This window comes from Cuculus canorus, chromosome 4 (assembly GCF_017976375.1).
Source record: "Cuculus canorus isolate bCucCan1 chromosome 4, bCucCan1.pri, whole genome shotgun sequence".
Taxonomy (NCBI): domain Eukaryota; kingdom Metazoa; phylum Chordata; class Aves; order Cuculiformes; family Cuculidae; genus Cuculus; species Cuculus canorus.
The window spans coordinates 10,569,540-10,597,055 of record NC_071404.1 but is presented as its reverse complement, the minus strand read 5'-3'; the positions used below and the strand labels follow the sequence as shown (position 1 = coordinate 10,597,055).

The window sequence follows — 27,516 nt, the reverse complement described above, 5'->3', positions numbered from 1 at the left end:
CCACCTGTCCCTTAAACACCTCCAGGGAAGGTCACTCAATCACCTCCCCGGGCAGCCTGTTCCAGTGCCCAATGACCCTTTCTGTGAAAAACTTCTTCCTGATGTCTAGCCTGAACCACCCCTGGCGAATCTTGAGGCCATTCCCCCTTGTCCTGTCCCCTGTCACTTGGGAGAAAAGACCAGCTCCCTCCTCTCCACAACCTCCTCTCAGGGAGTTGTAGGGAGCAATAAGGTCTCCCCTCAGCCTCCTCTTCTCCAGGCTAAACAACCCCAGCTCTCTCAGCCGCTCCTCGTAAGACTTGTTCTCCAGCTCCCTCACCAGCTTTGGTGCTCTTCCCTGGACACGCTCCAGAGCCTCAACATCCATATATGGTTGTATAACATTTAGAGTGAAACACTGGTTTGGATTTTAATCACAAAGACCTTGCTTTGCTTAGTTCCATAGAAAGCATGATGAGGGCAGAGGGGTAGAATCCAAAAGAACAACCACTCCAAACTGTATTTCTCAGGTTGAAGTTAAGTCGTAATGATAAATATGTGTAAGTAAAACTGATTAAAATCCTTCTAATGGAGAGAAACTAGCCAGTTAAAGAGCCTTCATTTTTTTAAAACAATCATTTTTAGTAGAAAAGGAAAAGCCCTTGTACTGAATACTGAGCAAGCAAGCTGTTGACAGAATAGTAGTCCCCTTTCTGCTTCTGAGCTTTTCACCAAACAGAATATGAAAGGGAAGGGAAGGGGAAAAAAAAGGCAGAAAGAGACGACGCTTTGTCATAGATAGGTGCTCAGGCTGTGATATTGGTTGCAAGAATTGACCCGAGTCCAGTCCCTCTTCTCTGGTCTGGGATACTATCTAAACAGTCTAGTCAGGTACTCATCCTCCAGTCACCATTCTCTGGCTCTTCAGAGCAGTGGGTCAATGAAATAGGGGGAAAGCCAAGATTGATGAAGAAAACAGTAAGGCGGGGCGGCAGAAGCAAAAAAGCCACAAAATAGAGTACAACAAATAACCAGGCATGGCTCTTTGCTACAACAACATTGGTGCTCAAAAGGAATTATTATTGAGTTAGTCTGAAAAATAAATGATACAAGCTTGTCAGTGAAGGAGAAATTGTGTTGGTTGGCCATCCCTGGGGACTCCTCCAAGATTTCCAAGAGTCTCTCCTGCACATCTGGTCCCCATAGTTTCTCTTTCTAAAGCTTCAAAACTTGAGTCAGTCAGAAGACATCACCACTGTTTTTTCATCTAGAGCCTGACCCTTTAATTTTGCCTCATTGGCTTCTGCTTCCATGCTCTTCATGTGTACCAAACAATAGGCACCAGTAGCACCAGTCGAAGACTGATAAAAGAGTAAATATTAAGCAGCCTTTATTTTTGCATCTCTTAAAAAAATAGGTACTACCATAAATTACTGAAACAGTAAATAATCATTTATCTCTTTCTCAGATTTCAATTTAGAGTGAATTTTCAAATAGCAAGTTCTATAATACCTTGTCCCTAATTTAAACTAATCAATGACTGTCAAGGTGTATTCACCAGAAGACAAAGGAGTAGTTTTTGCAATTTGTAGAAACATAGAATTGTAGAGGCCGAACATTTTGAGTGTCTGAATTTCAAAAATATTTAGTGAAGACAGTGAAGTGGTTCCTAAAATATGAAAAATCCTAGAGCTGTGCAGTAGATAATGCTGGTGTCAAACAACTTAAGTGCCAACAACGGAAGAACTGTGTGCTTTAAAAATTTTGTGGATAAATGAGAATTTTATGAACATATTTAATTTCACTAAGAATGAAAAAGCCTTTTGTAGAAAGAAAGAAACCAGGGCAAGCTATCACCAAAAGTGTGCTAATTCACTCAGAGTGCAATTCTAATAGTGAGTATAAGGGAACTGTAAAGTTGAGATACAGAATCATAGAACAATTGGGGTTGAAAAGGACCTTTAAAGATCATCTAGCCCACACCCGCCTGGCCATGGGCAGGGACACCTCCCACTAGAGGAGGTTGCTCAAAGCCCCGCCTGGCCTGAACACTTTTAGGCATGGAGTCATTCACAACTTCTTTAAGCAGTCTGTTCCAGGGGTTCATTGCCCTCACAATGAAGAATTTCTTCCTTATGTCCAATTTGAATTTGCCCTCTTTCCGTTGAAAACCATTGCCCCTCGTCCTGTTGCTACAGGCCTTGGTAAAACGTCTCTCCATCTTTCTTCTAAGCCCCTTTATATATTGAAAGGCTGCCATATAGTCACCCAAAGCCTTCTTTTCTCCAGGATGAACAACCCCAACTTTCTCAGCCTGTCTTCATAGGAGAGGTGCTCCAGTCTTCTGATCATCTTCATGATCCTCCTCTGGACTCAGTCCAACAGGTTCCTGTCTTTCTTGTGCTGAGGGCCCCAGGTGAGGTCTCACCAGAGCAAAGGGGAGGATCTTCTCCCTCCACCTGCTGGTCATGCTTCTTTTGGTGCAGCTTTCTGGGCTGCAAACGCGCATTGCCAGCTCATATTGAATTTTTCATCTATCAGTGTTCCTGAGTCCTTCTCTGCAGGGCTACTCTCAATCAATTCATTCCCCAGTCTGTATTGATATGGGACCTTGCACTTGGTCTTGCTGAACTCCATGAAGTTCACATGGGCGCACTCCTCAAGCCTGTCAAGGTTTCTTTCCTCAGGTGTTTCAAACTGCATCACCCAGCTTGCTGTCATCTGCAAACTTGCTGAGGATGCATTTAATCCCACTATCTATGTCATTAGGGAAGGTATTAAATAGTGTCAGTCCCAGTATAGACCCCTAAAGGATACCACTCATTACTGATTTCCACTTGGACATTGAATCATTGACTGTAACTCTTTGGATGTCGGCTATCCAGCCAATTTCTTACCCATCTAACAGTCTATCCATATAATTCAGAACCATTCTCTTGTACTTGCAGACTGACCTATATGGCCATTCCATTTTCAGCAACCTTACACTTAGTAATCTTACCCATAGGATAAGCTTGAACTTTGAATGAATTTTTCATTTATGACTTGAAACCTGCCGTGTTTTTCTGCCTTGTCTTTTCAGGTAAGCTAGATGGGAGTATTTATTTAAAGTCATATTCCCTACTTAGAAACAAACAGTATTTCAGTGGAAGCTCTGTGTGAGGGGTTGACAGCTACCGCAAGTGGCAATGAAGTGAACTAGATTCAAAAATAATAAAGTACTGACATTCCAGTCACCTTCATTTTCCTGAAAGAGAGTCTGCACCAGTTTACAGAAATTGTTCTGATTGAAAAAGTAATGACAGTTCCACATCTGATGATTTCATACCATTGTGTCTTTGCAGCCAGCATCTAGTGACTGCATCATCAGGGTAACAAATGTGCAGTGAGACCATGCTAAGGGCTATGTTTAGGGTTGACACTATGTGCAACTCTATCTGACACAGTGAAAGACCTATAGATCAGAGTACCTCTTGGCACTTCGTGCAGACAGCTTACAGTTTCTGTGGTGTACAATAATTCTTTGTATTCAGCATTTTTTTCACCTGCTTTTTCCTTTGTGGTTCAGTAGTATTTCTCCACAAGTGGGTGGAGTAAGTCTGGGTTTGAAAAACAGAGAGTTACCTTCTTTGGCTGGAAAAGAAGTGGAGAAGTAATGGCAGCAGCCATAAGGGCAACCACAGAGAGTAAAGGAGGATAGGACATCTGGAGAGCTCCATTTATTCTTGTTCACTTATTTCACACTTTAAGTGTTCTAAAATCTGATAAATGAGATGGGGGATATATCTGGCGATTGCAAAGACAGTAGGTAGCTTTGGAATCAATGAATGGTTCAGTTCTTTGCAGGAGGAGATAAAACCAAAGCGTCATGCTGACTGTTCCAACAGCCCCACAGAAGGAAGGCCTGCTCCTTCTGTATGGTTTCTGCAGACTAGGCATGGATCATTTTTAATTTGTGATCTACATTTGAATACTCATGAAAGTAAATAAAAAACCCAAAGTATTATACTTAAAATTGATAGTGCAATTTTGTACTATTCTGTGTTATTCTTCTTTCAGTGTGGATAAGAAAAGTGGAAGAGTATTTTCAGCTACTCTGCTTCCTATTTAGTGGAAAGATAACAAATTTCCAGAGGCTGCCTAAGTCTAGAAATTCTGCAGAAGTGGGCATTGCAAAGCATAATCTCAGACAATCTCAGCTGCTGTGCATTGAGAGTAAATGCAAGAAGTGTGGGACACATTTACTGCAGACAACCACACACAGATTATTTGCACAGTGCATGCATAACAGCTCAGCAGGTTTTGGGTTCTCTTGACAATCTCTTTCATATACATGAACGTTGACAGTTTTAAAAGCACAGGAAATTACCATTGCAATCACCACTGTACATCAGTCCAGACCTTGTGTTCATTCAGCCTTCACCCAGAACTGACAAATCTGTGAGTTTGTGAAGATGGATAGAACATGTAATCACTTCCCAGTCTCTTTTTGAAAGATATCGGGAAACCCAGATCCTATGGGCAAAATTCAAAGAAGATTCAAGGGGACTAAGATTTCACTTACCATCAGAATATTCTTCCTGGTAAAATTTTCATTTTATAAGCTTTATGAAAATTCTAGTTCAGATCTACCCTTTGTGTCATGGGGTCACTGTCATTAAAGGTATGCATCCAGACTGCAATATCTCTGCATTCAGTACCCAATTCCTTTGAATGTGTGAAAAAAATACAATAGTCACATATGTAAAACCAGCAGGTTTTCCTTCTGAGCTTACCTCAGTTAAATCAACAAACTTGTGTTTGAGGATTGGTAAAGACTCAACAGCTCGTATTTGTTGAATTAGTTCGTATCTTTTCCTAAGCTTCTCCTCTTCTTCTTCTAAAGCTTGCCGAAGAAGTTCTTGATTCTCTTCAGAAACTTCCTGAACTGAAAGAAAAGAACTAATCTCTATTAGCTGGCTGCATATTTTAACAAGTAGTCGATCTGGAGGAAAATTCATAGCATTTGTGAATAATAATAATAATAATACTACAGATCTAAAAGTACTTGAGGGAGCAGTCTGGCATTGGTGGGTGGAATGATTAGAGAAACAAATGAGTACTTCCCACCTCCACTATCTATCATTCTATTCAACCCATAAACATACTGTAAACACTCATAAAGTAGACACTTTGAATTACTGCTTTGCAATTTCTCCTCTAATTAGTGCATACTGTTTTATTGTTTAATAAAAGGATATTATACAACAGCAAATATTCATAGTTTTCCAAGCTATTTATATATGACAGAAGTAATTGAATTGCAAAGGCTGGTAGGCTTTGCTAGGCCATTTCAGAGTGGCTCACACCCTTTGCTTGCCTCAACCCTCCTGATACAAGTGTGGAGATATACAAGCAGAGAAAGGTGTGCTCACCAACATATGCACGACTACAGATAGCCTGTTCAAACAGTAGAGGTTAACATGGCATTGCACTGGAATATATACAGCCAGGACAGTCAGAACAGCCTTCTCCCTGGAATTTATTAGCTAAGGCATTAACTGAAGAAGTCTTTAAGAATAATGGAGGATAAGTAACATTATTTCCCCTTCGCTTATAACAACTGGTCTGTCTAGGAGGTGCTACATCCTTCTCTCTTGTGTTTTTCTAGAAGATGGCTTTTCTTTCCTTAGCTACAGTCTTCTCTGGAGAAAACAATAATTACACAGTGGTTGCTAGGCAAAACCTCTCTTAATGATATGAATCACTAGAATCTGAGCTTCATAACTTGATTTGACAAAAAGTACAGTCATTCACATATGCCACTTTTAGATGGAAGGGAAAATAGTTGGAGAACATTAGTGCTGCATTTCTCCCTTTTAAACAATTCCCATGACCAGTAGCTTAGAATTTCTAACCTACTCAGTACAAACTTATTCCTGGCATTCATATTCATGCATTCATGGGAATGTATAGCCTAGATCTTTTCCTTAACTTCCCTTTCCTTTCTGTAAAAAACGTAATTGGCCCATGAAAAGAAAGATAATTTTTGAGCACTTGGCGTCATCACTTATTTTTCTGGCAATATATAAATACCTATCTGCTGTTTGTATTTCTGGAGCTTTATTTTTGCTTGTTTTGCATTCTTGTGTCCTTCCACGACCTGTTCCACCAGCTCTCTCATTTCTTTCTGTTCTTGTAGACGTTTCTCTGCATAGTGGTGCATCAATTCTGCTTTCTAAATTCCAAACAAAAAGGTGAATAAAATTCCTGATAACTGGAGATCTGAATGCCTTCAATCATTGGAGGAGTGCAATGACAAATGGATTCAAAATATTATATCATCCACAGAAGCAGCAAAGAACATTGTGTGGGGACAATGTAGAGACCCAGATTTAAGCTCCCCTTTCTGTTTTATTTACCCACAGTGGCCACACATAACATTTGCACTGCCATTTTCCAGGTCTCCCTTCCACATGTTCCTGAAAGCAGACAAAAAAGGCATCTCTGGATCTGGGTGTGAGATGCCAAGAAGAGTGCTGGTTGTGTGCCTGCAGGATTTTCTTGGGCCTAAATCACATCTCTGTAACATACAGAAAGTCTACGTTTGGCTATCTTGTTCCTTCTTTGTCAGAGGAAGTTAATAGGAAGCAGGAAACTGGATTTTCCCAGACTAGATTCCTTATTGTACTTTCTGGTTTAGATGGAAAACTTTTGAAAGGGGGTCAGCATGATAGCTGTTAGTGAGTAGAGAATTGGTGCTGAGTACTTCTGGAGATCTTTGTATGGATGGAGTGCCCTGCTGGCATCTGTTGGCAACTGAAGGAAGCTGCCTGGAACTGGTCAGGTTAGAGCAAGTCTGATTTGCATATCCCCGGATCTATTCATATCAGGACATTTCTACTGACAAATACAACACATGCTTTGAAAGTGGGGTGAATAATTACAATAGTTTTGGAACAAGTGCGAGGGATCACACTATGCTCAGTTGTGCATAGTAGGGTTTGCTTTAAGTTCTTGCTGCAGCCTGTCTGAATAGACGTGAAAATGCACTGCAAAAAAAAGGCTGAAAGTTTTTTTCAGAGGGCAGAGAAGGAGCTCATTAAGCAAGTGTCCTTTTTGACATGTAGTCTTTATGAAAATCTTGTATATTTGTGGTCCCATCTTAAGTTGTTGAGGCACTGTAGAGACAGCTGTGAGAGGTGGACAAGAGAAAAGTATTGGCTGGCACAGCAGTAAACTGGGCTAATAGAAAAGAAAAGCCCATACTATGACAAATTTAAAATCTACAGCATTAGTTATTTCTTGATCATTTGTTGAGTTTATAGGAAAATCAGTGGGAAAAATGTAATGTGAGTTTGGGGGAAAATAAAAAGATCTAGCAATGTTTTTGTGATTTACCAGATCAGAAACTGTGTGAAAATACTTCTTGGCATAAATATTCAGTTTTCCATAATATATAAAGCCAAGAAGGGTTCTCTGCCTGAATTTGCTCCTAAGAGAGATCTAGCCATGACAGATAATATGAAGTAAATTGAATTATAGCAGTTTAAGAAAATAAATTCTTTCATATTTGTAACACTTGTTTTACAAGGTAACATAATTAGTCATATATTGATAGCTTCATTGCAAATGGTGCTTCGTATGTCAGTATCTGCCTAAAAAGGATAAGCACAACAACATGAATACAGGAGAGAATGCTTTAACCTTCTGTTTTACTCAATTTACTTCATAAGTGATATCAAACACTTGTAAAAAATACTTCAATGTATAAGCATTGCACTATTTTTCCATTGTTTGCAGATGCCAGTGAGTAGACACCATATAGAACTTTTACACCTTCTTGTAGTAGGTATCATCTGTGGTATGTATGTTTTGCACTGACTGAATGTAACCAAAATTGAAGCAACATTATATGCATTACCTCTTCTCTCGTTAGATCAGCTTTCTTCTTATTTTCTTGAATTACATTCTGATGGGCTAGAACTGCCTCTTCATGACTCAGTTTCCCTTGAAGCCTCCTACACTCTATTTCAGCCAGCTGCTCTTCCAAATCTTTTCCACGCATCTGTTTTTGCCATTCCAAGAATTCATATGGGTCTCGAGACCCTTGTAGCAAATCTTCAATTCTGCAAGAGAGAAGGAAGCATATACTATTGTAGGGATCTGGCTCTGCAGCCATGCCTTGCTTCATAAAACATTTCAGGTTTTTGTGATATAAGATCTTTGTAGAGAAAAAAGGTGGTCATCACAAAGTCATTTGACAGGTATACTTTAACTCTGGTCTAAGAGGTACTCTGACTGTGTAGACAGCCTGGGAATGCCAGACTGGCAGAAAGTGCATCAAGGCATGGACCTTGAAAGGAGCAAGGAGAATCAGGCTGAAAGGATATACATTTTCTCTCAGGATTATTTTTCTTAAAGGTAGTGAGAACAAATATATTTTCTCTTTGGAAATCTTTTGGGCCACTTTAACCCAGAGAACTAAAAACTTTTCTGCTTAATTCTCTTTCTGTTTTGTGTTTTGTAAATTAAATAATATTGCTATAATTAGGCAAAGAAATATTCAGCGATGAAGCGAAACCATATTCTTATTTTTTGTGCTTGGCTGAGAGAGAAAAGCATAACAAAGCCCTGGGGCAGGCCCATCAAACTCCTGCAACAGAGGATCAAACAAGTCAAGAATTAAGGCAGAGACACAAAACTGCAGTGAATTGTGCCTTACTGCTGCTTCTCAATGCATATGTATCTATCTGTTGTATGTTAAATGCAGCTGAAGTTTAAAGCTCAATATAAAATAGTGTTAAGTTACAGGGAAAATCTATTCCTTTGCTGAGTGGAACAAAATTCTGCAAGAGTGAACAGTATCATATGTAATATAAAAGAACCTTAATATACATACATAGATGATGACAGAAGCTGAATGATGCATAATATCATACCGCTAAAATCCTAACCCATATACCAAAATTTGCTAGGTCCAAAGACCAAATCAACCTTAGGCAGTCATTCTGTGACTTAAAATGCTAACAGTATTTGTCACATAGCCTGCTAAGGTAGGTGGATTAGAAAAAATACTAAATTAAGATGACATGATATACGTTTTATCTTTGTTAAAAATATTAGTGAAAATGTTCTCTAATTCTAGTCATAGAATACAACCTGCAGTGGCCATTCAGGCGTCACCCTCTCCCTAGTTAATGTCCACTGAAAACCTATGCTGCTAAATAAGGACTCCTTATGTCAGAGAAGTCCTTATATCAAGATTCCTTAGACCCATAAATGCACCAAAAGGACCTGCAACCTCTTATTCCCCACTCCTGCCTAGGATTTAGTTGCTTGTGTTCAAAGACAGCTCTGTTGCAGGACAACTGTATAACATCGGATCAGACTGGAGCGAAAAGAACTGTGTGAGGAAGAGCTACTGAAAGTCCTGTTGTCTATGTGTAGAGTTTTTTCTTAGGACCCACATTTAAGCTGATGTTAACAGCCTTTGTCCCTGCCTAAGCTCAAGGAATGCCTGCACCCAGCTTGGTGTGTGGACCCTGCCTTGTTGACTTGGCTTCCTGGCTTGACCTCAACCCTGACTTGTCACTATAGACTCATATACCAATCACTGGGCTGTTGGCTGACCCTGCTGACTGTCACTGCATCCACTCTGCTGCCTCCCTCGGGTACTATGGAACTGACCTGCTGTCAGCGAGAACACTGCCCCTACATGCCTTGCTGTCACCCTCAGCTCCTGGCTCATCTTGCCTCGTGGAGCGGCACGCTCTTAGTCCTCCATATCTTACTGTGATAGAAATGGATAGGTGTTTTACATACTTACAAACAAGTTCAAGTACCAAATTTGGCATGTAGTTGATCACAAAACACTGAAGAAACTGAAGTTATATGAAATATTTTGGCTAAATATATATGTATCTTTTTTAATAGACACAGAAATAGATGTGTATTTGGCCAATTATTTATTCTGGAGAATTGCAATATAATAAGCAACACTTACTGGAGTTTGCAAGTGTACAGGAGCTGGAGTGCTAAATCAGAACACAGTCACACTATAGCATCTACAGTACAACAATTACTTTAATGTAGACTTCCATTTCAGTCCAATTTTTCTTTGTGAACCATGTTTATAGAAAAGCTTCCTAATACCTTACAACAGACCCATTATTTTAGTTTCCTTGGAATTTAGTTAATTATTTTTAATGTGGTTAATTATTTTATATCCAGGGACATTAAAAGTAACTGAGAAAGTATGATTATACCTCTTGAGCTCCTGTTCCATTTTCCGCTGATAGAGGGCACCCTCTCTTAAAATAGCTGCAGCATTTAATTTAATAGGTATAGTGTCAATCTGTCAAGAAAAGGAATGTATATTCTATACTTAGTAATGTAAACCATAAAACAGAGTATAAAAACATTTCAATGGGTTAAATAAATTGACCTAAGACAGCATAAATTTTGCTTAAAGCATTCATCTAGCATTAATCTGACATTCACAATGAAATTGCATGCTGTTCATAAACCACTCAAGCTGCTTAAGAAATCAGCAAAGTCCCCCAAGTGGATTATAAATTTGTAATCACTCTTGGACCATGTCAAATCCCATAGAATGTGTTCACTTCCTTTCATTTTTTTCAGTACTCATATACATAGTGTGAAGAGATTCCGTTTGCTTTGGACAAAGAAAATAAACTGCTTCTCTGAAAGAGGGTAAGTTAGCAAAAAACATTAATGTAAAACATAAGCAGTACCTTTCAAGGGAAAGTCTTAAAAGGATTTTACACATAATCACTGTTTTAACTTCAAAATAATTTTAAGACAACTGGCATCATTTATTGCTATATCTATTTTCTAGATAGAAGTGAAATACAGTTCTCAGTGATTTTCAGTCCTCATGATGTAACTTGGATTAGATCCTGTGGCTGCTTTGCAGTTCTTCAAAGTATTGCCTTAGGACTAACTCCCAGACAGCCTCTAAATATGGAGGGAGGAAGGGAACAACTCCTCTGCCAGTTAAAAATGTTCCCTGCACAAGTAGGCTATTCAGAAATCATTATATCACCTTTGCAGACATGTATAATAGACCTGACCTGAACTGAGGCAAAGCAGTGCTGCTGGGATAAGAACTGGGATCATTCCTGTAGAAAACAAAGCTTAGTCATGACACATTTGACCTATATCCAGACAAGTTCTGCGTTCATAATCCTAACAGGTATTTAAATTCCAAATTAACAGCTTAATGAGTGGCTGAAAAACAGATGCACAGAATTACTTAAGCTACATACTGCAAATATTGTATGCACAAATATGAACCACAGTCTCTTGAAATACGTAGACTATCTGGAAAAAGGATGTTTTATAATTGATATTAATTAGGTATGTTGAGGATAACAAACACATGCTATCACATAGAAATTCACTAAGTAGAATTACTGTTTTTTCCACACAAATGGAGTATTTTAATGGACAAAAATTAATCACCTATCTATTTTGACAAAATCATAACTTGACAAATTTAGGAAAGGAATCCAAAACAATTTTATTTCTTTTATTTGACTCATATGTTTACTCTTCTTAATGCCTAATGATGTCCTTCCTTCCTTTTGCCCTACTTCTCAATGTCTTCTGCACTACATGAACACTGCCTCCACAGCCTGTACTTTGTACACTTTACTGTCTATAAAATGTCTGCTTAGAGCAGACATTTTTTTTGACACATGTAGAAATTTTCATAGTTTTAGCAATGACCCATGTGTACAGATTTCCTGTTCTGTATTTACTAACTGTAATTTGGATAGACAACTGAAGTAAGAATGATTACAGGAATACCTTTAATTTCCGTTTCCCAGTTTATTAAACAGAAATATGGCTGTATGACAATGAAGCAGAAATATGACAGTCCATATAGTCAAAATAACCAGGACTCCCAAGATGTATGCAAACAGGTGTAAGTAAAATAAATTCTTCTGCCCAGGGAGGTGGTTGAGACACCATCCCTGGAGGTATTTAAAAGGTGGGTAGACGAGGTGCTCAGGGAGATTGTTTAGTGGCAGATAGGAATAGTTGGACTCGATGATCCAAGAGGTCTTATCCAACCTAGTGATTGTATGATTCTATGACTCTATGGATATCAAGGAAGTTTTGAATTTTGCTTGTTCTCTTCCTGTCATGAGGTATCTTCCCCTTTCTCAAGATGAGAAAATGAAAATAATGGGGAAAATTGCAGAACACTGCAATTCTTGTGGAAAAAAATTTGTATTCACTATTTTAACCTAATGAACACACAATGGCTCACCAAAACAAATAAATCTGTAAAGAGCAAGGCCTGATATGAGCAAGAGACAGATTGAGCCAGCATGATGATGCACTTGTACAGTCTCATTCTTTCAGTGAAAAGGACGAATAGATATTTAGTAACAGCAATGAAAAATAATTGCTGCTGCACATAATAGGTGTGTCTGAAATTTTTAAAAATGTATTTAATGTACAGTGGGTGTTCTAAAAAAGAGGAAAAGAAAACATTAGTTGATTAAAACATTATATAATTTCATTAATTTGAGGACAGATTGTAATCCTATTTATACATCTTTGATAAGCCTTCCTTTTAGGATTTGTCTATTCACAGAGTTGAGCAGGCATGAAAGCAAAAGGAATAGGAAGTGTTTTAAAAGTCAATAACAATATGCCTATCTCAGCTTGAAAGTTACAGCAGCATCTTGAATATCACCTAACCAACCTTAAAGGCAAATGTGTTTAGACGAGATAAAACTGATTGTGCTTCTAGGGGAGACACTAGCAGGTGTTAGAACTGGCCCTGATCAATGCCATCAGATGCCAGATCCATATTTTTCTTTTAAGTGGTTTAGGCAGATGGTTTGCACTAAGATTTCAGTTTTTTAGATTATCAGAAAAGGAAGTGGACTATACATAGTCTTGAACAAAGCCCACATAATTACAGCTCATGCGTGTTTAGGTTAACGATGTAAATGTTTCCTATTTTGTTTTTTTTTCCCTCTTTTGAGTGCAGAAGGCACTGGGATCTTACTATTTTCCTGTAATTTAAATGCTGATGGATTGTAAGCAAGCAGACTGAGTAGGTCATAACGTTATTAAAGATAACTTCAGTATGTGATAAATGCCAGATATGCTTTAGAAATAATGGCCAGCTGCCCAGTTTTCCAAGCAGAGAATCAGTCTTCCCAAAGCATACATGAGCTGTACCTAATACGTAGTCTTTAAAGAGTATGTGAACCTGCTCACAAGGTATTTGAGGTCACAGTACAAGCACAGCTTCTGCATGAAATTATTCTGCATATGAACTTGAAACAAATGAAAGGTGACTGAACGATGTAAGATGGAAGATTATGTAGTATGGTTAGTGCAGAAATAGCAATGTGAGTCATCATGTGTTATACTGGTAGGGCTGAACAGCCCATTTTCCATGTTTACAATTCTCTGACCCTTGGAAATCCCTGCCGAGAAGCAATCTGTATAGTGGATTTTATGACCTCAGTATGGGTTTAAAGGAAAGAACACAAACATCCAGACAGATTGTATATTGCTTATCAGACAGTCATTACCTGGAATGATTTCTCAGCATTCTTTGGGATCTCATTTTGAAACAGTGATTTACAGATGCAAGGTTCTTTTGTCCCTTATGCTGAGTTCTTAAGCGATGGATTCACAATTCTTTTTTTATCCTGTGGAGTGTTCTCAATCCTTACTATTTTACATAAAAACTTCTCCATTTGGAACTGAAAACACTGTTAAAGCAATATGGTTACAACTTACCTGTCAGGGCCCTCAGGGAACCAACAGGTCTTACTTGCCCTGACCAGCCTCAGCTAGGATCTCCACTCACACCTTCTGCTTGCTGGTTCGGGAGCCCCATCTAAGCTCAGATATGGGCTTCAGTCTGTTCCCATTATGCTGGAGGCAATTCTGGTCTTGATTGTCTTCCTAGTTCTGTCTCCTGCTCTCATGGACCCAGGTTGCTGTTGTAGCTTTGTCTCCTGAATGGACCGACTCCTGGAACAACCACTCTTGTTGCTCCCTGACCGTTTATTTGTGGATTGTTTATGGTGCACAGGCCAAAATTTATGACCCATAGACCCAAACCACCCTGTTCTCCTGGCCACCGAACTTCGTGTAAAACCATGGATTCCAGTAGAGTTTAATCACCACAGAATTTACATGTGTGTTTTTCACTCTATAACTTTCAGGTATATCTGACAACAGTACCTTAGGTGTTACCGACCTTGCTTTGGATCTTTTGAGCCTGGAATGCTGGTCTGCTCTTCATACTGTCGTGTTTGTTCTGCAGTTCAAACCAAAAATAATTATTTCATTTCAGAGACAGATTTTCAAGTACTCGGCAAAAAACATAAGATACTTTCCATAAAATCAATCTTGAATATTCATCTAGAGTAACAAATAAAAATCATAGGGGATATATTTTGGAATTATTATACCCACAAAAACTTGCTATGTACACCCAACTTAATGGGAATAATTCCTATCAAATGACCATACAAAGGGAAGTGCAAATATTGGCTAAGATTTATTGACTAAAATAATATTAATAATTAACAGTGGTGTTTTGTTTGACCATGAAATATTGGCTGTATCTATGAATCTTAATCAAAATAGATACTGGGAAGACAAAATAGGGTGTCAAAGCATACTTCATGAAATTATTAAATGGTGGTAAAGTTCTGCCACTGATGGTTATTAATTTCATTTTATGGTGTCAACTGTAGAAACTGATTTGAAAGTGTTGAGTACCATGAGGATAAACACAATGAATAGAATATGCAGATGTGATGCTGAAAAGAATATATTACATACGTAGTACAGGGACATAGTTGTAAACTGGGGATCAACCGAAGCAAGAGTTCTGCAGGAATGGGACCATTATTTCCTCAGCTTGGTGGCTTTGTGTCATAAAGGTTAACGGAAAAATAATATGTGGCTTTAGAGAAATATTGCCAGTTTGGAGACTTGTTGGAATAAAATCCCAGGAAGGCTGCTTGTCTCAAAATTAGGAGAATTATAAAGCAGCACCAGAAATATAAGGAAAGGGGGTTGTGCATTATGCATCCAAAGAGGCAAGTGTTAATATATTACACTGAAAATAATAACATGGATGTGAAATGACAGTACAGCTAGAAATTATAGCATTTAATTCCTAACCCCAAATAAACAATTTTTTTTCAAATACGTAGAGCTAACTTTAAATACTCCAGTCAGTTTTCATCTTCATTCTGGGGTATTTTTAGGTAATAAAGTATCTTGCAGCATACCTCTCCCTTTTCAGACTTCAGAGTTGCACACCTGAACTGGTCAGCATTTGCTTTCAGGAGCAGATCCTAAAATTAAAGCAATCAGCTTAAAAAGTATGGTACATGTAAATTTTCTAAGAAGAATTTTCTGTCTTGAAAATCCTTTCAGCTCAGACCAGTATATTAATTTGTTTCCAATCAATGAAAGCTTGACTTAATATTTATGTGACTTTTCGTGCTGATTAAAGACTTGAAGTAGACAAGTCTTGATTTTCCACATAGTTTCTACTTAGTTCTGACTGGTTGTATCCTTTGCATAGGTCTGCCCATATGAAACATGTTGCTCATCCAGAATTCACCTTAAAAGCCTCATAATTTTCTATGTTGTGTCACTACTATAAGTAGTAACTGTTTCCACATAGCTAACAAATAATGGCTTTGGTTTTGAGTTAAATTAAAAAGTGGTGATCAGGCATTTAGGGTTGCTCCAATAGGCACACCCTGAACAGTAATTCCACCTGTCATTTTAAAGGAGGAAATATAAGCAGCTGCGTTTCTAGTTTTTGGATGTTTCTTTTGGTTGTAAACAGTGATCTCTAATGAAAGCTGCAAAACAGACTAGATTTTCTAATGACTTTCCGGAGATCAGCTGTCCATCACATCGACACTTCCCTAACTGTCTAGAGCACGGCTTCCAGTGCCCTCACTTGTTTTTACAGATGCTCAAGTGCTTATGATGACAGCCATAGCTCCTGCAAAAACGCAATCAAACAAATAGAATTTTCAATGTGTGTTTCTTTTAGGACCCAACATTTCAGCTTGGTTAGCAAATGGTTTAAGGAACTGACCTTTGTGAATGCTTTGGATGCCTTTTATAACATTCCAGAGGCAACAAAAACTGCCGTTATTTCAGCTATAATTTCTATGGCGGTGCTTCTTTGTTCCTCGTATTCACGCATTTTCTCCACTGAAGATGTGGCTGGTAGTTAAGTGATTTTACAGTTGTCATAGATCTTTGACAATATAGGCACTGTGATATCTTGCTTTTCCTCCCTAGTTTTTTCTAGGAAGTTTGTACGTGCAAATAAGCACACAGACAAATAGGCATGTGCTTTCTCCACAACATGGAAATAATAAAAGGATAAAAACTGTGTTGTGTTGTTTTGTAATGAAATATCAAGCATAGTTAGTGTGATGGGCTAGCAAAAGGAATGCAAAGTTTATTCCCATAGAATAGAATTTACTAGAGGTTAGGAACAGAATCTAATGCCCCTTTCACAAGGACATGAGGACAGCAGAGCAGTGATAAATGGAGTTGTACTGGCTAGTGAAAGCTAGAGTAAGAATGGGGATGGGAGAGTGCAGATAAAAAGGAGTCAAACAGCATGCCTTTTATCAAGCTTATATTGTTATTCGATTGGATGTGGTGATTGCAGTGTGGGGAGGAAGAAAGTGGAAACTGACATTTAATTAATTCCCTTTCAAGGAGAAGACCACAATCTGCTTTAACTATGACAGGGGCTAACTCATTGAACAGGATTCCTATCAAAGTTTGGATCAAATAACTAGCCCGGTTTCTTTGTTTTTCCAGGCCTTCCCTCTTTCTGCTGTCTTAGCATGCAGACACACATGTACTCTGCTTCTTTAGAAATCATGATGACTTCCCACTCCCTACGCTTGCTGAAGCAAAGAGTATGGAGTCTGCACAAAAAGAGAAGTCAGAGTCTACTGATATTTTAAAACAGTAGGTGAAGACATGGGTATTTATCAGTTACTATAGAAAACAAACAAATATATTGTACACGTTTTGTATTTTGAAGTCTTGATTATTAAGTGAATACCTGAAATCCACATGTCCTGTGGGAGTAAAAGAGCCATCAAACTATTTCAAGCTTGTGGAGAGAAGAAAGTAATCATGTTTCTGCTACCTTACATGGCTACTTGTATATTTTCTCACACAGTACTTGTACAGTGAATAAAAGGTGGACCTTGCCTCAGAAAATTAATGGTCATATAAGGGTAATAGAAGAAGGGTAATAGAACAGAACAGAGTACACAGTCTTCATAACTCTAGAGAAAGAGCCAGGAGACATAAGGTGCAAAATCAAGTATGTTTCAGATAAAGTTCTAAAACTTGTGAAAATGGAACATTACAGAAGAAACAGTTTAGAAGACATGAAAGACTAGAACAAGAACACAATACACTTACTTCTGCTTTTTGGCGATTTTTCGTTTTGATTTCCTCTAGTTGCTTTTTTTCCTTTGGAGGTTTGTAAGTGCTTGGAGGAACCTATATTAAAAGGCAGTAGTCTCCACAAGATGAGGTATAAAACATTCCAAGCAACACATTCTTGCAGGAAAAAAAACACATTGACTTTTACCATAGAACAGCTACAGTTATTTTTTAAATACTGATTCTTTTCTATTACTTCCAGTGTAGAAGACGCAGACAGATTCCGTTTGGCTGGGACTACCCAGGCTTTTTGGTCCTGTCCAATGTAATATAATCCCTGATCAAAAGTCCAGAAAGAAATAAATCTGACATTAGTACAAGAAATGCTATAAAATTAATAAATCCTACAGGCCCTATTAAGGGTAAAAAGAAGTTGTGAGAAGAGAAGTTCTGTTTGGCTTCTCATAAGCTTCACAACACTGGCAGCCAGATAGAACAGCAGAATAAAGTTAAGCTGGCTCACTGTATGGCAGCAGCAACAAGTTACAGAGACTCCAAGCAGTTTAGGGAAAAGAAAACCTTTGAAGTTTATTAAACTTCTTTGTTACTGAGGAAGCCTTTGAGCTGAAGTTGTGGGAGACTGAGAAGGGAGTTGGAGAAAGCAGCATCTATACTTATCCTGTCCCTGCAGTCTTCCTGGATGTCTACGTTTGGCTACTGCTGGAGAAAATACACTGCGCAAAACGGGCCTTTGCTCTGGTTTATTATGGCTGTTCTAACATCCTAGTAAGGGAATACCACTGGAGGTGCAGATGAAATGTTTGGAGGTAGAGGACTGACAAGGCCCTCCTAGCATTAGTCAAAAGATTTGAGAAAGCATTCACATGTCAGAAAGTGCTACAGATAAAATGACCAGGAAAGACTTATCCTCTGGCTGTCATATGGATCAACAGGGACACTAAGGGCTATATGGGTTTGAGTTTGGCTAAAACTTCAGGGGGATTTCAATACTTCCTCAAGCAATAAATTTTGCTTGGAAGCCAACTCTGAAAAAAGACTGGATGCCTCCTTCCTATGTGGGTGAGATAGTCCGCCAGTTTACTGGACATCTGCTTGAATATTTATCTTGCTAAAATTGTTCTAACTGAGAAGTTAGAGAATTAATTGAAGAAGTAATGGGAAAAGTCCATAGTCTGTGCTGTTCTGGAGGTCAGTTTAGGGAACATGGGGATCCCATCCAGCTTTATGGGACTATAAAAAGAACCGTTTACAAAACTCATGAATCTGATGCACCTTCCACTGCCTTTGCTACCTGACATCATTATCTGCAGGCAAACCAAATGAACAGACGAAGCTAGCAAATAAATGTACTGGTGAGACTGCTCAAATATTTTAGTGAGCTTTTAAGCAAAGTAGAACTGAAAGTATTTCCCAGACATATCTGAGAGTCTTTATTATGCTTTTAAGGCTGGAGAAATTAAAGCCCAGAGGATTTGCTAAGGGTTGGACATTCAGTGAGTGTCAGTTTGTTTCACTCTTCTTCCTACTCATGTGCTTTACCTGCAAAACTGTACTCATCTGCCAGCGTAAGCTGCATATCTCTCCTCAGAAACTGCTATGCTCATTCCAGGTAATTTAAGAAGGAGACTTTCCAGTCAGGTCTGTTTCAAAAACGATCTTAGCCTTGTAATGTAGCCCGCAGATGCCATGGTGATGAGTACTAATCAGATGGACTGACAGACAATACAGCAATTACCCAGCTGCTGGAAGAGGGTGAATAAGTCATTGTAAGTAAATTGCAAATTCCAGCAATAAGGAGATCAAAAAGGCCAAACTGTACCTACTTAATGTAAAAAAGGGGGCTGGCTGTAGAAATGCCAACCTTGCTTTTCCTCTCCAGCCAGTGGTCAGGCTCACCTATGCCTTCTGGTACTAGTACTTCTCGTACTGCGGTGATATTAAAAAAAATTGATTTTATTTGCAACTCAAGGCCAAGATATCCAAGGAAGTTAAATGTGTCCAAATAATTTTGCATGTTATCAGGTTTAAGCACCTGTCTCCACTTGGTTCCTTTGCAAACTTCAAGCTAAAGCACTCATTCATAGAACTGTATTTATGAATGTGTGTATGCATACATGCATGCTCAAGCGTGCATCCATGTGCTTGTGTGCAAAGGACAGTGGAGAGAAGAATTTATAATCTCTAGATCAAATATTTGGAGTGAAATGTTTCATTATTAAATTTCAAAATTAAAGTGGTTTTCCTTTCCACTTAGTGTCCCCCATTTCTGAGGGAAGTTTATGATTATCCTAACCTTATAGGTCTATGTGACTCCAATCAAACTTTCCAAGTCAGTGTAGAATCCCATCTCAATATAGATCACTGAGTAAGATGACTACCCTGCCTTCTGCAGTAACACACAGCTTCAGTCCTCGCCTGGGAGGATGCATGTGTTCAGAGTACAGGACAGCAGTACAGACAGCTGCTGAACTCAGTGTATGTGATACAATTCATCTTACTTTGCATTTTATCTCTACTGTAGAATACAATGCAGCATAATGGAAAGAAATACCTGAAATAACAGTCCTATTAACCCGAATGCATTAATTTCACCATAAGGATGCAATAACTTATCAGGAGGCGTTGCTCAAAATGCAGAAGCCTCTGTGAGAATTCATATGGCCGTTTCAAGTCAAGCAGTAGCTATGCCTGCGGGTATACTCCTGTGGCAATACTTCCCGCTAATATGCCATGGGAGAAGTTCTTTGACGGATGCATGAGACACATGAGAAAAAACTGGTATCTTATAAAACTAACAACTTAGTGAGAAGATGGATGAGAACATTTCTGCACAATCATAGAATCATAGTTTGGGTTGGAAGGGACGTTAAAGATCATCTAGTTCCAACCCCCCTGCCATGGGCAGGGACACCTCCCATCAGATCAGACTGCCCAAAGCCCCATCCAGCCTGGCCTTGAACGCTTCCAGGGATGGTGCAGCCACAACTTCCCTGGGCAACCTGTTCCAGTGCCTCACCGCTCTCATAGTGAAGAAATTCTTCCTTATCTCTAGTTTAAATCTGCCCCTCTCCAGTTTATAGATTATGGGATGTAATCTGGAAGAGCTTTATTTCATGCATTCCTCTCAATTCCATACAACTCTCCACCATACAGTAGTCACAACTATGGCCTGCTCTTGCTTCACTAATTCTACCTTGCTATCTGGGCTGTCTTTTCCATCTCTGTTCATTTCAGGGTCTCAGATGGTGGTACTGGCAGCAATATGGCAAATTAAAGTGAAGCTTAATTTGCTGAGATAGGTACAGAAATGAGCACAACATATGCCACTACTATGCTAATGGTTTTATATTCACACAAGCTTTTAAATTTGCAGACTTGGCCAGAATGTAAACCAAATTTAGTATAATCCTAACAACACAAATGAACTTCAGTACTGCATCCGCATTAAAGCAAATTTATTCTAAGAGGGGCTGCACAGCATAAAGGTACTAAAATGACAGCAATATGACTCATTCCTATACTGATTAAGTAGTTATTAAATGCAGTTTTTCAGAGCCTGGTATTAAGCTGTTTCAATGTAAAATCCCATTAATGGTGTAACACACTGCCATTAAATTGCTCTGCCATCCTAAGATGTAAATGGTTTCTAAGAGCATTCAACACATGTATTATTTAAAACCTGAAGTGCTAATACAAGGTGGCAGATAATGCCCAAAACTATGACTTCCAAGCTCACTTCCCACTACATTTAAATATAGATGCTTTTGGAATCTTTTTTAAGTTAGTCATACTTGATCCCAAATCCTGTTTGCCTTGCCCCAGTGAGCTAACTTAAAACCAGTCCCGTGTCTCCAATTTATACCAGTGTAACTGAATCACAATCTTAGACAATGAGTAAATTGTAAGCATAGCATTTCAAACATAAATTTAGTCTCGTTTATATGGAGCAATAAATTTAAACTGAAAAAAAAAATTAGAGAATCAACATTAATAGAAATATAATGGAATAAAATTTCACTCTTGAGGAGGAGCTGCAGACGTAGAGGCCACCCAATCTCCAGTGAAACTGCTTTGCCATTGATATTAGGGAGAGTTCATCTACAGAAAATTCTGCTTTTATAGAAAATTTTCATTTGAATGTTCTTTTCTTACCTGCTTCAGTGCGTTATTCAATGCAAACACCTTACAAATTCAAGGACTACCAGAAACACTTCTATCGAAGCTGCCATGAGTTTGTACCCATTATATAGTTCTACCTCCAAAAGTCACAGAACAACTACAGGAATCAAGCTTTTCCCTTGCCTTTGTTTGGCTTACAATTTGCTTACACAACATTCACTGAAATGAAAAGAATTAGTTTGGTTCTTTTAGAGAAATTGAACCTTCAATAACTCAAAATATTACAAAAATTCTTGTTGATCTGTCAAAGGTTGTACATTTTCTACCATTATTTTAAAAGAGATTATTAATTCCCCCATCATGATTTTGTGCACAAGCATAGAACTTTGTATCTCTCAAAGCATAAAAAAACCTTACAGGTATCCTTTTTTCCAGTCCTGGTATTGGCAGAGGAATAGGGATGGCACGTGGTTTGGGTACAGTCAAATTGAATTCCTTTGGCTGAGTAACTGTCGAAGTCTTGACCGTGGTTGTACGATTACTTGATTTGTCTGTGAGCTGTTCAATCAGTTTCTGTACTTTTGGCTGCCATCTTCAAATAAAAACAGATTTTTCAGTTTAATTTATTTTTTTTCTTTCATACAAACATACACACAGTATAAGACGGTGGCATTGGTGCAAATTCTTGTAATGCTTTCAGCCATTCAGTTCTCATAAAATTGACCAATGAGTTTGTTCAGATGATTTAGTTGGATTCGGTTGCTTCACCCCTCAACAGATGCTGGTCCATTCAGAAGGCTAGTGGTGAAATAGCCACAATTTCTACTGAATAAGCAAATGTGTCACCAGTTTGTTTCACTGCCGGACAGTGAATCAGAAAAGCACCTGTCATAAACTAAGTACACACTTAACGTTCTTAGATGAAGAGACTATGAATAAACAGTGGTCTGAGTATTGACACTTTTATCAACTGACAGGGTACACATAAATCAATCTCATAGCGCTGGCAGTTCTAATAAAATATAGAAAGACGTAGGAACTTTGGTGAATTAGCAGATGAACCCTCAATGAACCCTGTGGGGCAGTAAAGATTATTTTGATTTCTCTGAGTTTGAGTTTTGGCTTGTACAAGAAGCTGCAGAATACAAGAAAAAAAGGTAAGACACAAACAAGGGTTTTTACAGTGACAGCTTCATGTCAGTTATTCCTCCTCCATATGTGTTCCTGTATTGTACATGCAATGGAACTTTCCCAGAACTTAAAAAGCAGCTGACAACCCAAATTCACAGTAACTTGTTTATGTGACTGTTACCTTAGCCCTGTCATTATGCAACGAGGCTCACAAGTAACTTTTGCAAGTAATGCAGATCCATTAAAATAAATAAGACTCTTTGTATTAACTTCTTTGACATCAGCAAGAAAAAACCCAAATATATATATAAAAGAATGTAAGGTATTGAACTGATTAAAGCGATCAGTGTATCCTCAGCCCCTGGAAGGAAGTTTCAAACTCAGTAACCAAATATGATCTTTAACATTCTTATATAAATTGCATTTACTACTTCTAGGCAATATAACGTTTGTTATATTGAACGTATTTAACTGTGAAGGACAGCTCCAATAAGCTTGGTGTTAATGAAACAAGCAATAGATTAAGTATTTGCCTGCATGTATATATATATATATACATATAAAAAGTGTGTGGATATGTGTATATTCTCCGTAAGGCTCTGTCTGTATCTTTAGGCTATTGTAAGCGCATGTTATAATTAGAATTACTGCAGTGGAATATATTGAATCAAATTCTTACTTCAAACATATCCCTGCAGTTCCTATAGAACTGAATGGAATTTGGACTATTTGGAGTATTCAAGACAAATCTATACTGTACATTTGCTAATTTGGCATAATCTACATGGTATGAAAGAATTAATTCTATTGAGCCTTGATATGACAGTTAGAACCAGCTGCAAGCTCTTCTCCAGCTAACATTTTGTACCAATGCCCAACAGTGTTTGCCGTCATTGGGGTTCACCTATGCTGCAGTGAGGTGGATTGCAGCCACATAGTTGTACTGGTGTTATCTGTCCTGGGTAAAAACTAGAGTGAAAAACTGACCCAATAGGCTGCAGGGCTACTGTTTCTCCACATGAAAATGTTTCCGTTTGGCAAGGGTAGTGGTGCTACTGTATCACCACCTAAATAATGTGTGGACACACCTGACACCTTGGAGCACTTAAACTGTTAAATGATGCTGCAATTGCGTAAATAAACAACAATTTAAAATGACTTGTTTACATGCTTGTCTGATTTGCTCAGAAGGCTTTTTACAACTATTGGTATAAACAGGCCTGTGCATTAAGCCAAATTCAGGGAAGACAAACATCTTTTTTCATATGCTTAATGTCATACAGATGTTGAATTGATTTAAGAGGCATGAATCTAACTCCGTAAGATAATTTGAACCTTCTATTTTTTTTTTGGTTTTTTTTCAGAGTATGATGTCTGATCTATTCAGGGGCACTGAGGAAACGAATGTACAACAGCTGTTAAACGACTTTTCTGTGAGAGAAACTTCCCTCTGGGTAAGTAGAAGGGATTACTGTAGTCTCATGAAGACAGGAAGGGTTCTGAGTGACTCAAATACAAGAAATACTTTAAGAGCAAATTGAACTTTCAGAGGAAGCTTTCCCCAGCTTTTAACGTTTGAGGTGCAGACAGACTACTGACGTACTGCTTACCTTAGCAGTGGATCAATCCAGTTCTCTTTCACATACAGTGAATCGTAGAAGTGACTCCATTCATCTTTTATCCATGTGTTCAAATACAAGGCATTGAAGAAGAATCTAAGAAACTAATAACAAGTGATTTCTTTTAAATATGAATACTGAAGGTATGATGTATAGAACACTACAAAAGCATAGTTGCTTTTAATACAAACAGTGATGAAGGACTTGCTTGTATTTTATCCTGTAATTTTAGTCATCGATACTAAATATTTGTAGGTTCTTCTTAGGTCTGTTAGGACAGCCCCATGTCTTTCAGCCTCATTTTGTGAAACACTAATAGACACTAAAATATTTTTAGTGGCCTAAAAATAATCGAGGGACTGCAACACGGGGATGTGTTTAATTCACTTCAAATGTTGTAAAACAAAAGTTTTTATCCAAAATTAAAGTAATTACACTGATTTTAGTATAATTATACAAGAAAGTTTCAGAGTCTAATATACCAACAATCAGGTCCTGATTATCTGTAGCTAGATGGTCCATGGTGCACACAAACATCTCAGGCCTGGTGCTGCACTTGACTCAAGTTTCTTTCAGCTCTCTGGGAACTGGGCAGGGAGACAGCTGAGAACTATTGTAACTGCTACAAAATAAGGTTTCTTCTTTTATTGAAATGTAATTAATTGGCATATTCCCATTAAACTAGAAGATTGAAATTTGGCACACTTACACATTGTAGGGCTCTACATGCTGGAGAAATAGCAACTAACATTTGAACTTTTGTTTCCCACTGAAGTTTACCAGAAGGTCAAGAGCCTTTCTTTAAAACTCAAATGGCCTTTTGAAAGATTCTTGGAAAATGGCACTCAGATTCAGTGTGTGTCATTTACAGCAATATAAATTCCAAACTTGAACCTGAACTTTTTCATTAAAATTCTTGGAAGTGGAAGTACAAGCAAGTGTCATGCTGAAATTATCCCAGTAATAGAAAAGAGAACACTGAATAATATTGTCATTATGAAACATACTTGAAAGCAGTGTGCAGTCACTTGAGAAGCTTCCAATAGAGACTGCAGAGCCGCTTAGTTCAGTCTCAGCATCAGCCCTGTCTTGGGTTGGTTTCCACAGAGCCATATAGGTCTTTGCATTGAGTTTTTAGTTCTGTAGGACTACCAAGGAGCTTTTTAATTCTCATGTGGTGCCAGGCCCGAGGTGGCTCAGAGCTTTGTGAATAATTCCTCTATAAACAATTCAGATTTGGCTCAAGATGTTTGCTGCATATGTTTAAAAGTTGTAGAAAGCTCACTACTTGAAGTCTATAGTGTTGATGTGACCATTTCCAAGAAACTAACCTGTAAATGTGGTCTTATTTTCATCTACTGTACCTTTGGTAGAGTCAAAAGACTGATAAATGACTGAAGGAATAAATGAATATTGTCCAATGGATTCCCATTCTTGTCTAAAAACTACTGCTCTTCCCTGAAATTGTGGATGTTGGCATATTAACACACCATCCAAATGAAGACATTTCATCCCTAGAGGCATGCCTATAAACTAAGTGCTGAATTGTGAAAAACTTGGTTTTTTGGTGCTTCCAGGTTTGCTGAGTATAGGGTAAGGGATGCATTTCATCCTATTGGTCTAAAAACTCATTCATTCTCCTTCTGGAGAATCTTTCTCTCTGGTGTGTGTGTGTGTTGGATTTTTTTTTCTCCTAACACAGTAGTTCAAACTTATGCAATGTATAAACAAAATACTTTAGCAGAGACCACACTCTCCAACAGAACTAATGCACTGTATCTACACTGCTTCTACCAGTTACAGTAACAAAATTACATCCAGGAATCCCAGATGGATATATGGCTGCAGACCCAGTGAACATATCCCCTGCCGAGGTACTCTTCTTACCTATGGAAGGTCCTGACTACACACAATGTTTATAAAACTGTGGTTTTAAACCCATGTAAGCAAGTGTGCATTCAGGGAAGGACTGCACATGAGCTGATGTACTTAAAATGAGTCAGATCCTGAGGGATGAAGCTAGTTTCAAATTGCTAGGAATTCAGAGAGCTCACAGGAGTTGATGTAGAGATACTGTAGCTGGTCATTTGTAAATCCTACAGATTTCTTTCCCTAGCTTTCATGAAGCTGAACTCCTCCCTCCTGTATCCTCAGTGTTTCTCTTTTATAGCCTAGTCCATCCTCAGAAGCTTCAGTCAGTTTGTGTACCACATTGCCACCTGAAAAAAGCCTCTGAACTGGTGTTTCATTTCTCCCTGACTGATCTTCATCTAGGTCGTCTCAATATTTGCTCTAACTGTCTCATACAAAGTACTTGCAACTTAACTACCTCTTCAAGGCAGGTGAAACTATAATAAAGGCACACCGTTAGTGATTTCTAGCTGTTGTATTTAGCAGGTTGAGATGTCCTACTGTAACACCAGTTATGTACTGGTTATTAACGTTTCACACTTTATTAAGATAAACGGGTAATTATGTGATTGATAAACATGATGCACTCCTGTGAGGTCCACAGAATGGTAATTGTGTAATCAGATATCAATACTGTGATGGATATTTTAGTACCGTTTTACTCATAGTCCCCAGAGAAATGCTGCAATAAGCATCCTGCTAGAAAAGGCTTTGCACGCATCCCTGAAACAGTTATCCAGGCAATGCAGGGATTACAAAGGGCAATGCGGAATTACCAGACATCATTTCAGAGTCTGCCTGGGCCACAATCTTGGTTTTGATCATCCATATCAGAGATGCCAAATGTGGGCAGAATAAGAACCATGAAACCATAGCACATTTCATTTCTTAACAAAAAAAACTTCTGTGTTTTGTGAGATGAATGCTAGGAAAAATTCCTCATGTTTCTATTTTGTCGTTGCTTTTATAGCAGCAAAATGCTACTTGAAGTTCAGAGAAGGATTTCATTGCTGTTAGAAGCAATCAGAACAGGGACAGAACAAACCAGGTTCTTGAAGGCTACAAAAAAACCCACTAATTTTTCAATTATGAAATTATAAAGCTGTTTACTTCAACTTTTTATTTCATCTGTGTATTTTTTCTAACATACAAACCCTTAAATTTTACAACAAATATAGAAGAAGAACATGTATGAATAATAGAACAGAAAAATAGGCTTGAGTTAGCAATGCATAGCTAAGTTCTTAGAAGAGCAATCACACCAAAGTTACAAAACTGGGGATTATGTTGTGGGTCT

The 27,516-nt window shown here is 38.3% G+C and overlaps 1 protein-coding gene across 5 annotated transcripts in view; it reads right to left on the bottom strand.

The window, feature by feature from the left end:
• Window positions 1-27,516, bottom strand: part of CFAP99 (cilia and flagella associated protein 99) — a 61,349-nt gene that overhangs the window by 12,478 nt on the left and 21,355 nt on the right. For 4 of the 5 annotated variants that reach the window (XM_054065635.1, XM_054065634.1, XM_054065637.1 and 1 more), the window contains 9 exons: window positions 24,300-24,412; window positions 21,976-22,150; window positions 17,455-17,535; window positions 15,267-15,332; window positions 14,222-14,281; window positions 10,227-10,315; window positions 7,883-8,087; window positions 6,055-6,196; window positions 4,755-4,906 (listed from right to left, as the gene is read on the bottom strand). In XM_054065635.1, coding sequence (XP_053921610.1) covers window positions 4,755-4,906; window positions 6,055-6,196; window positions 7,883-8,087; window positions 10,227-10,315; window positions 14,222-14,281; window positions 15,267-15,332; window positions 17,455-17,535; window positions 21,976-22,150; window positions 24,300-24,412 — 1,083 coding nt within the window. The remainder of the gene's footprint in view (window positions 1-4,754; window positions 4,907-6,054; window positions 6,197-7,882; window positions 8,088-10,226; window positions 10,316-14,221; window positions 14,282-15,266; window positions 15,333-17,454; window positions 17,536-21,975; window positions 22,151-24,299; window positions 24,413-27,516) is intronic. The other variant, XM_054065636.1, reaches the window with a different exon arrangement.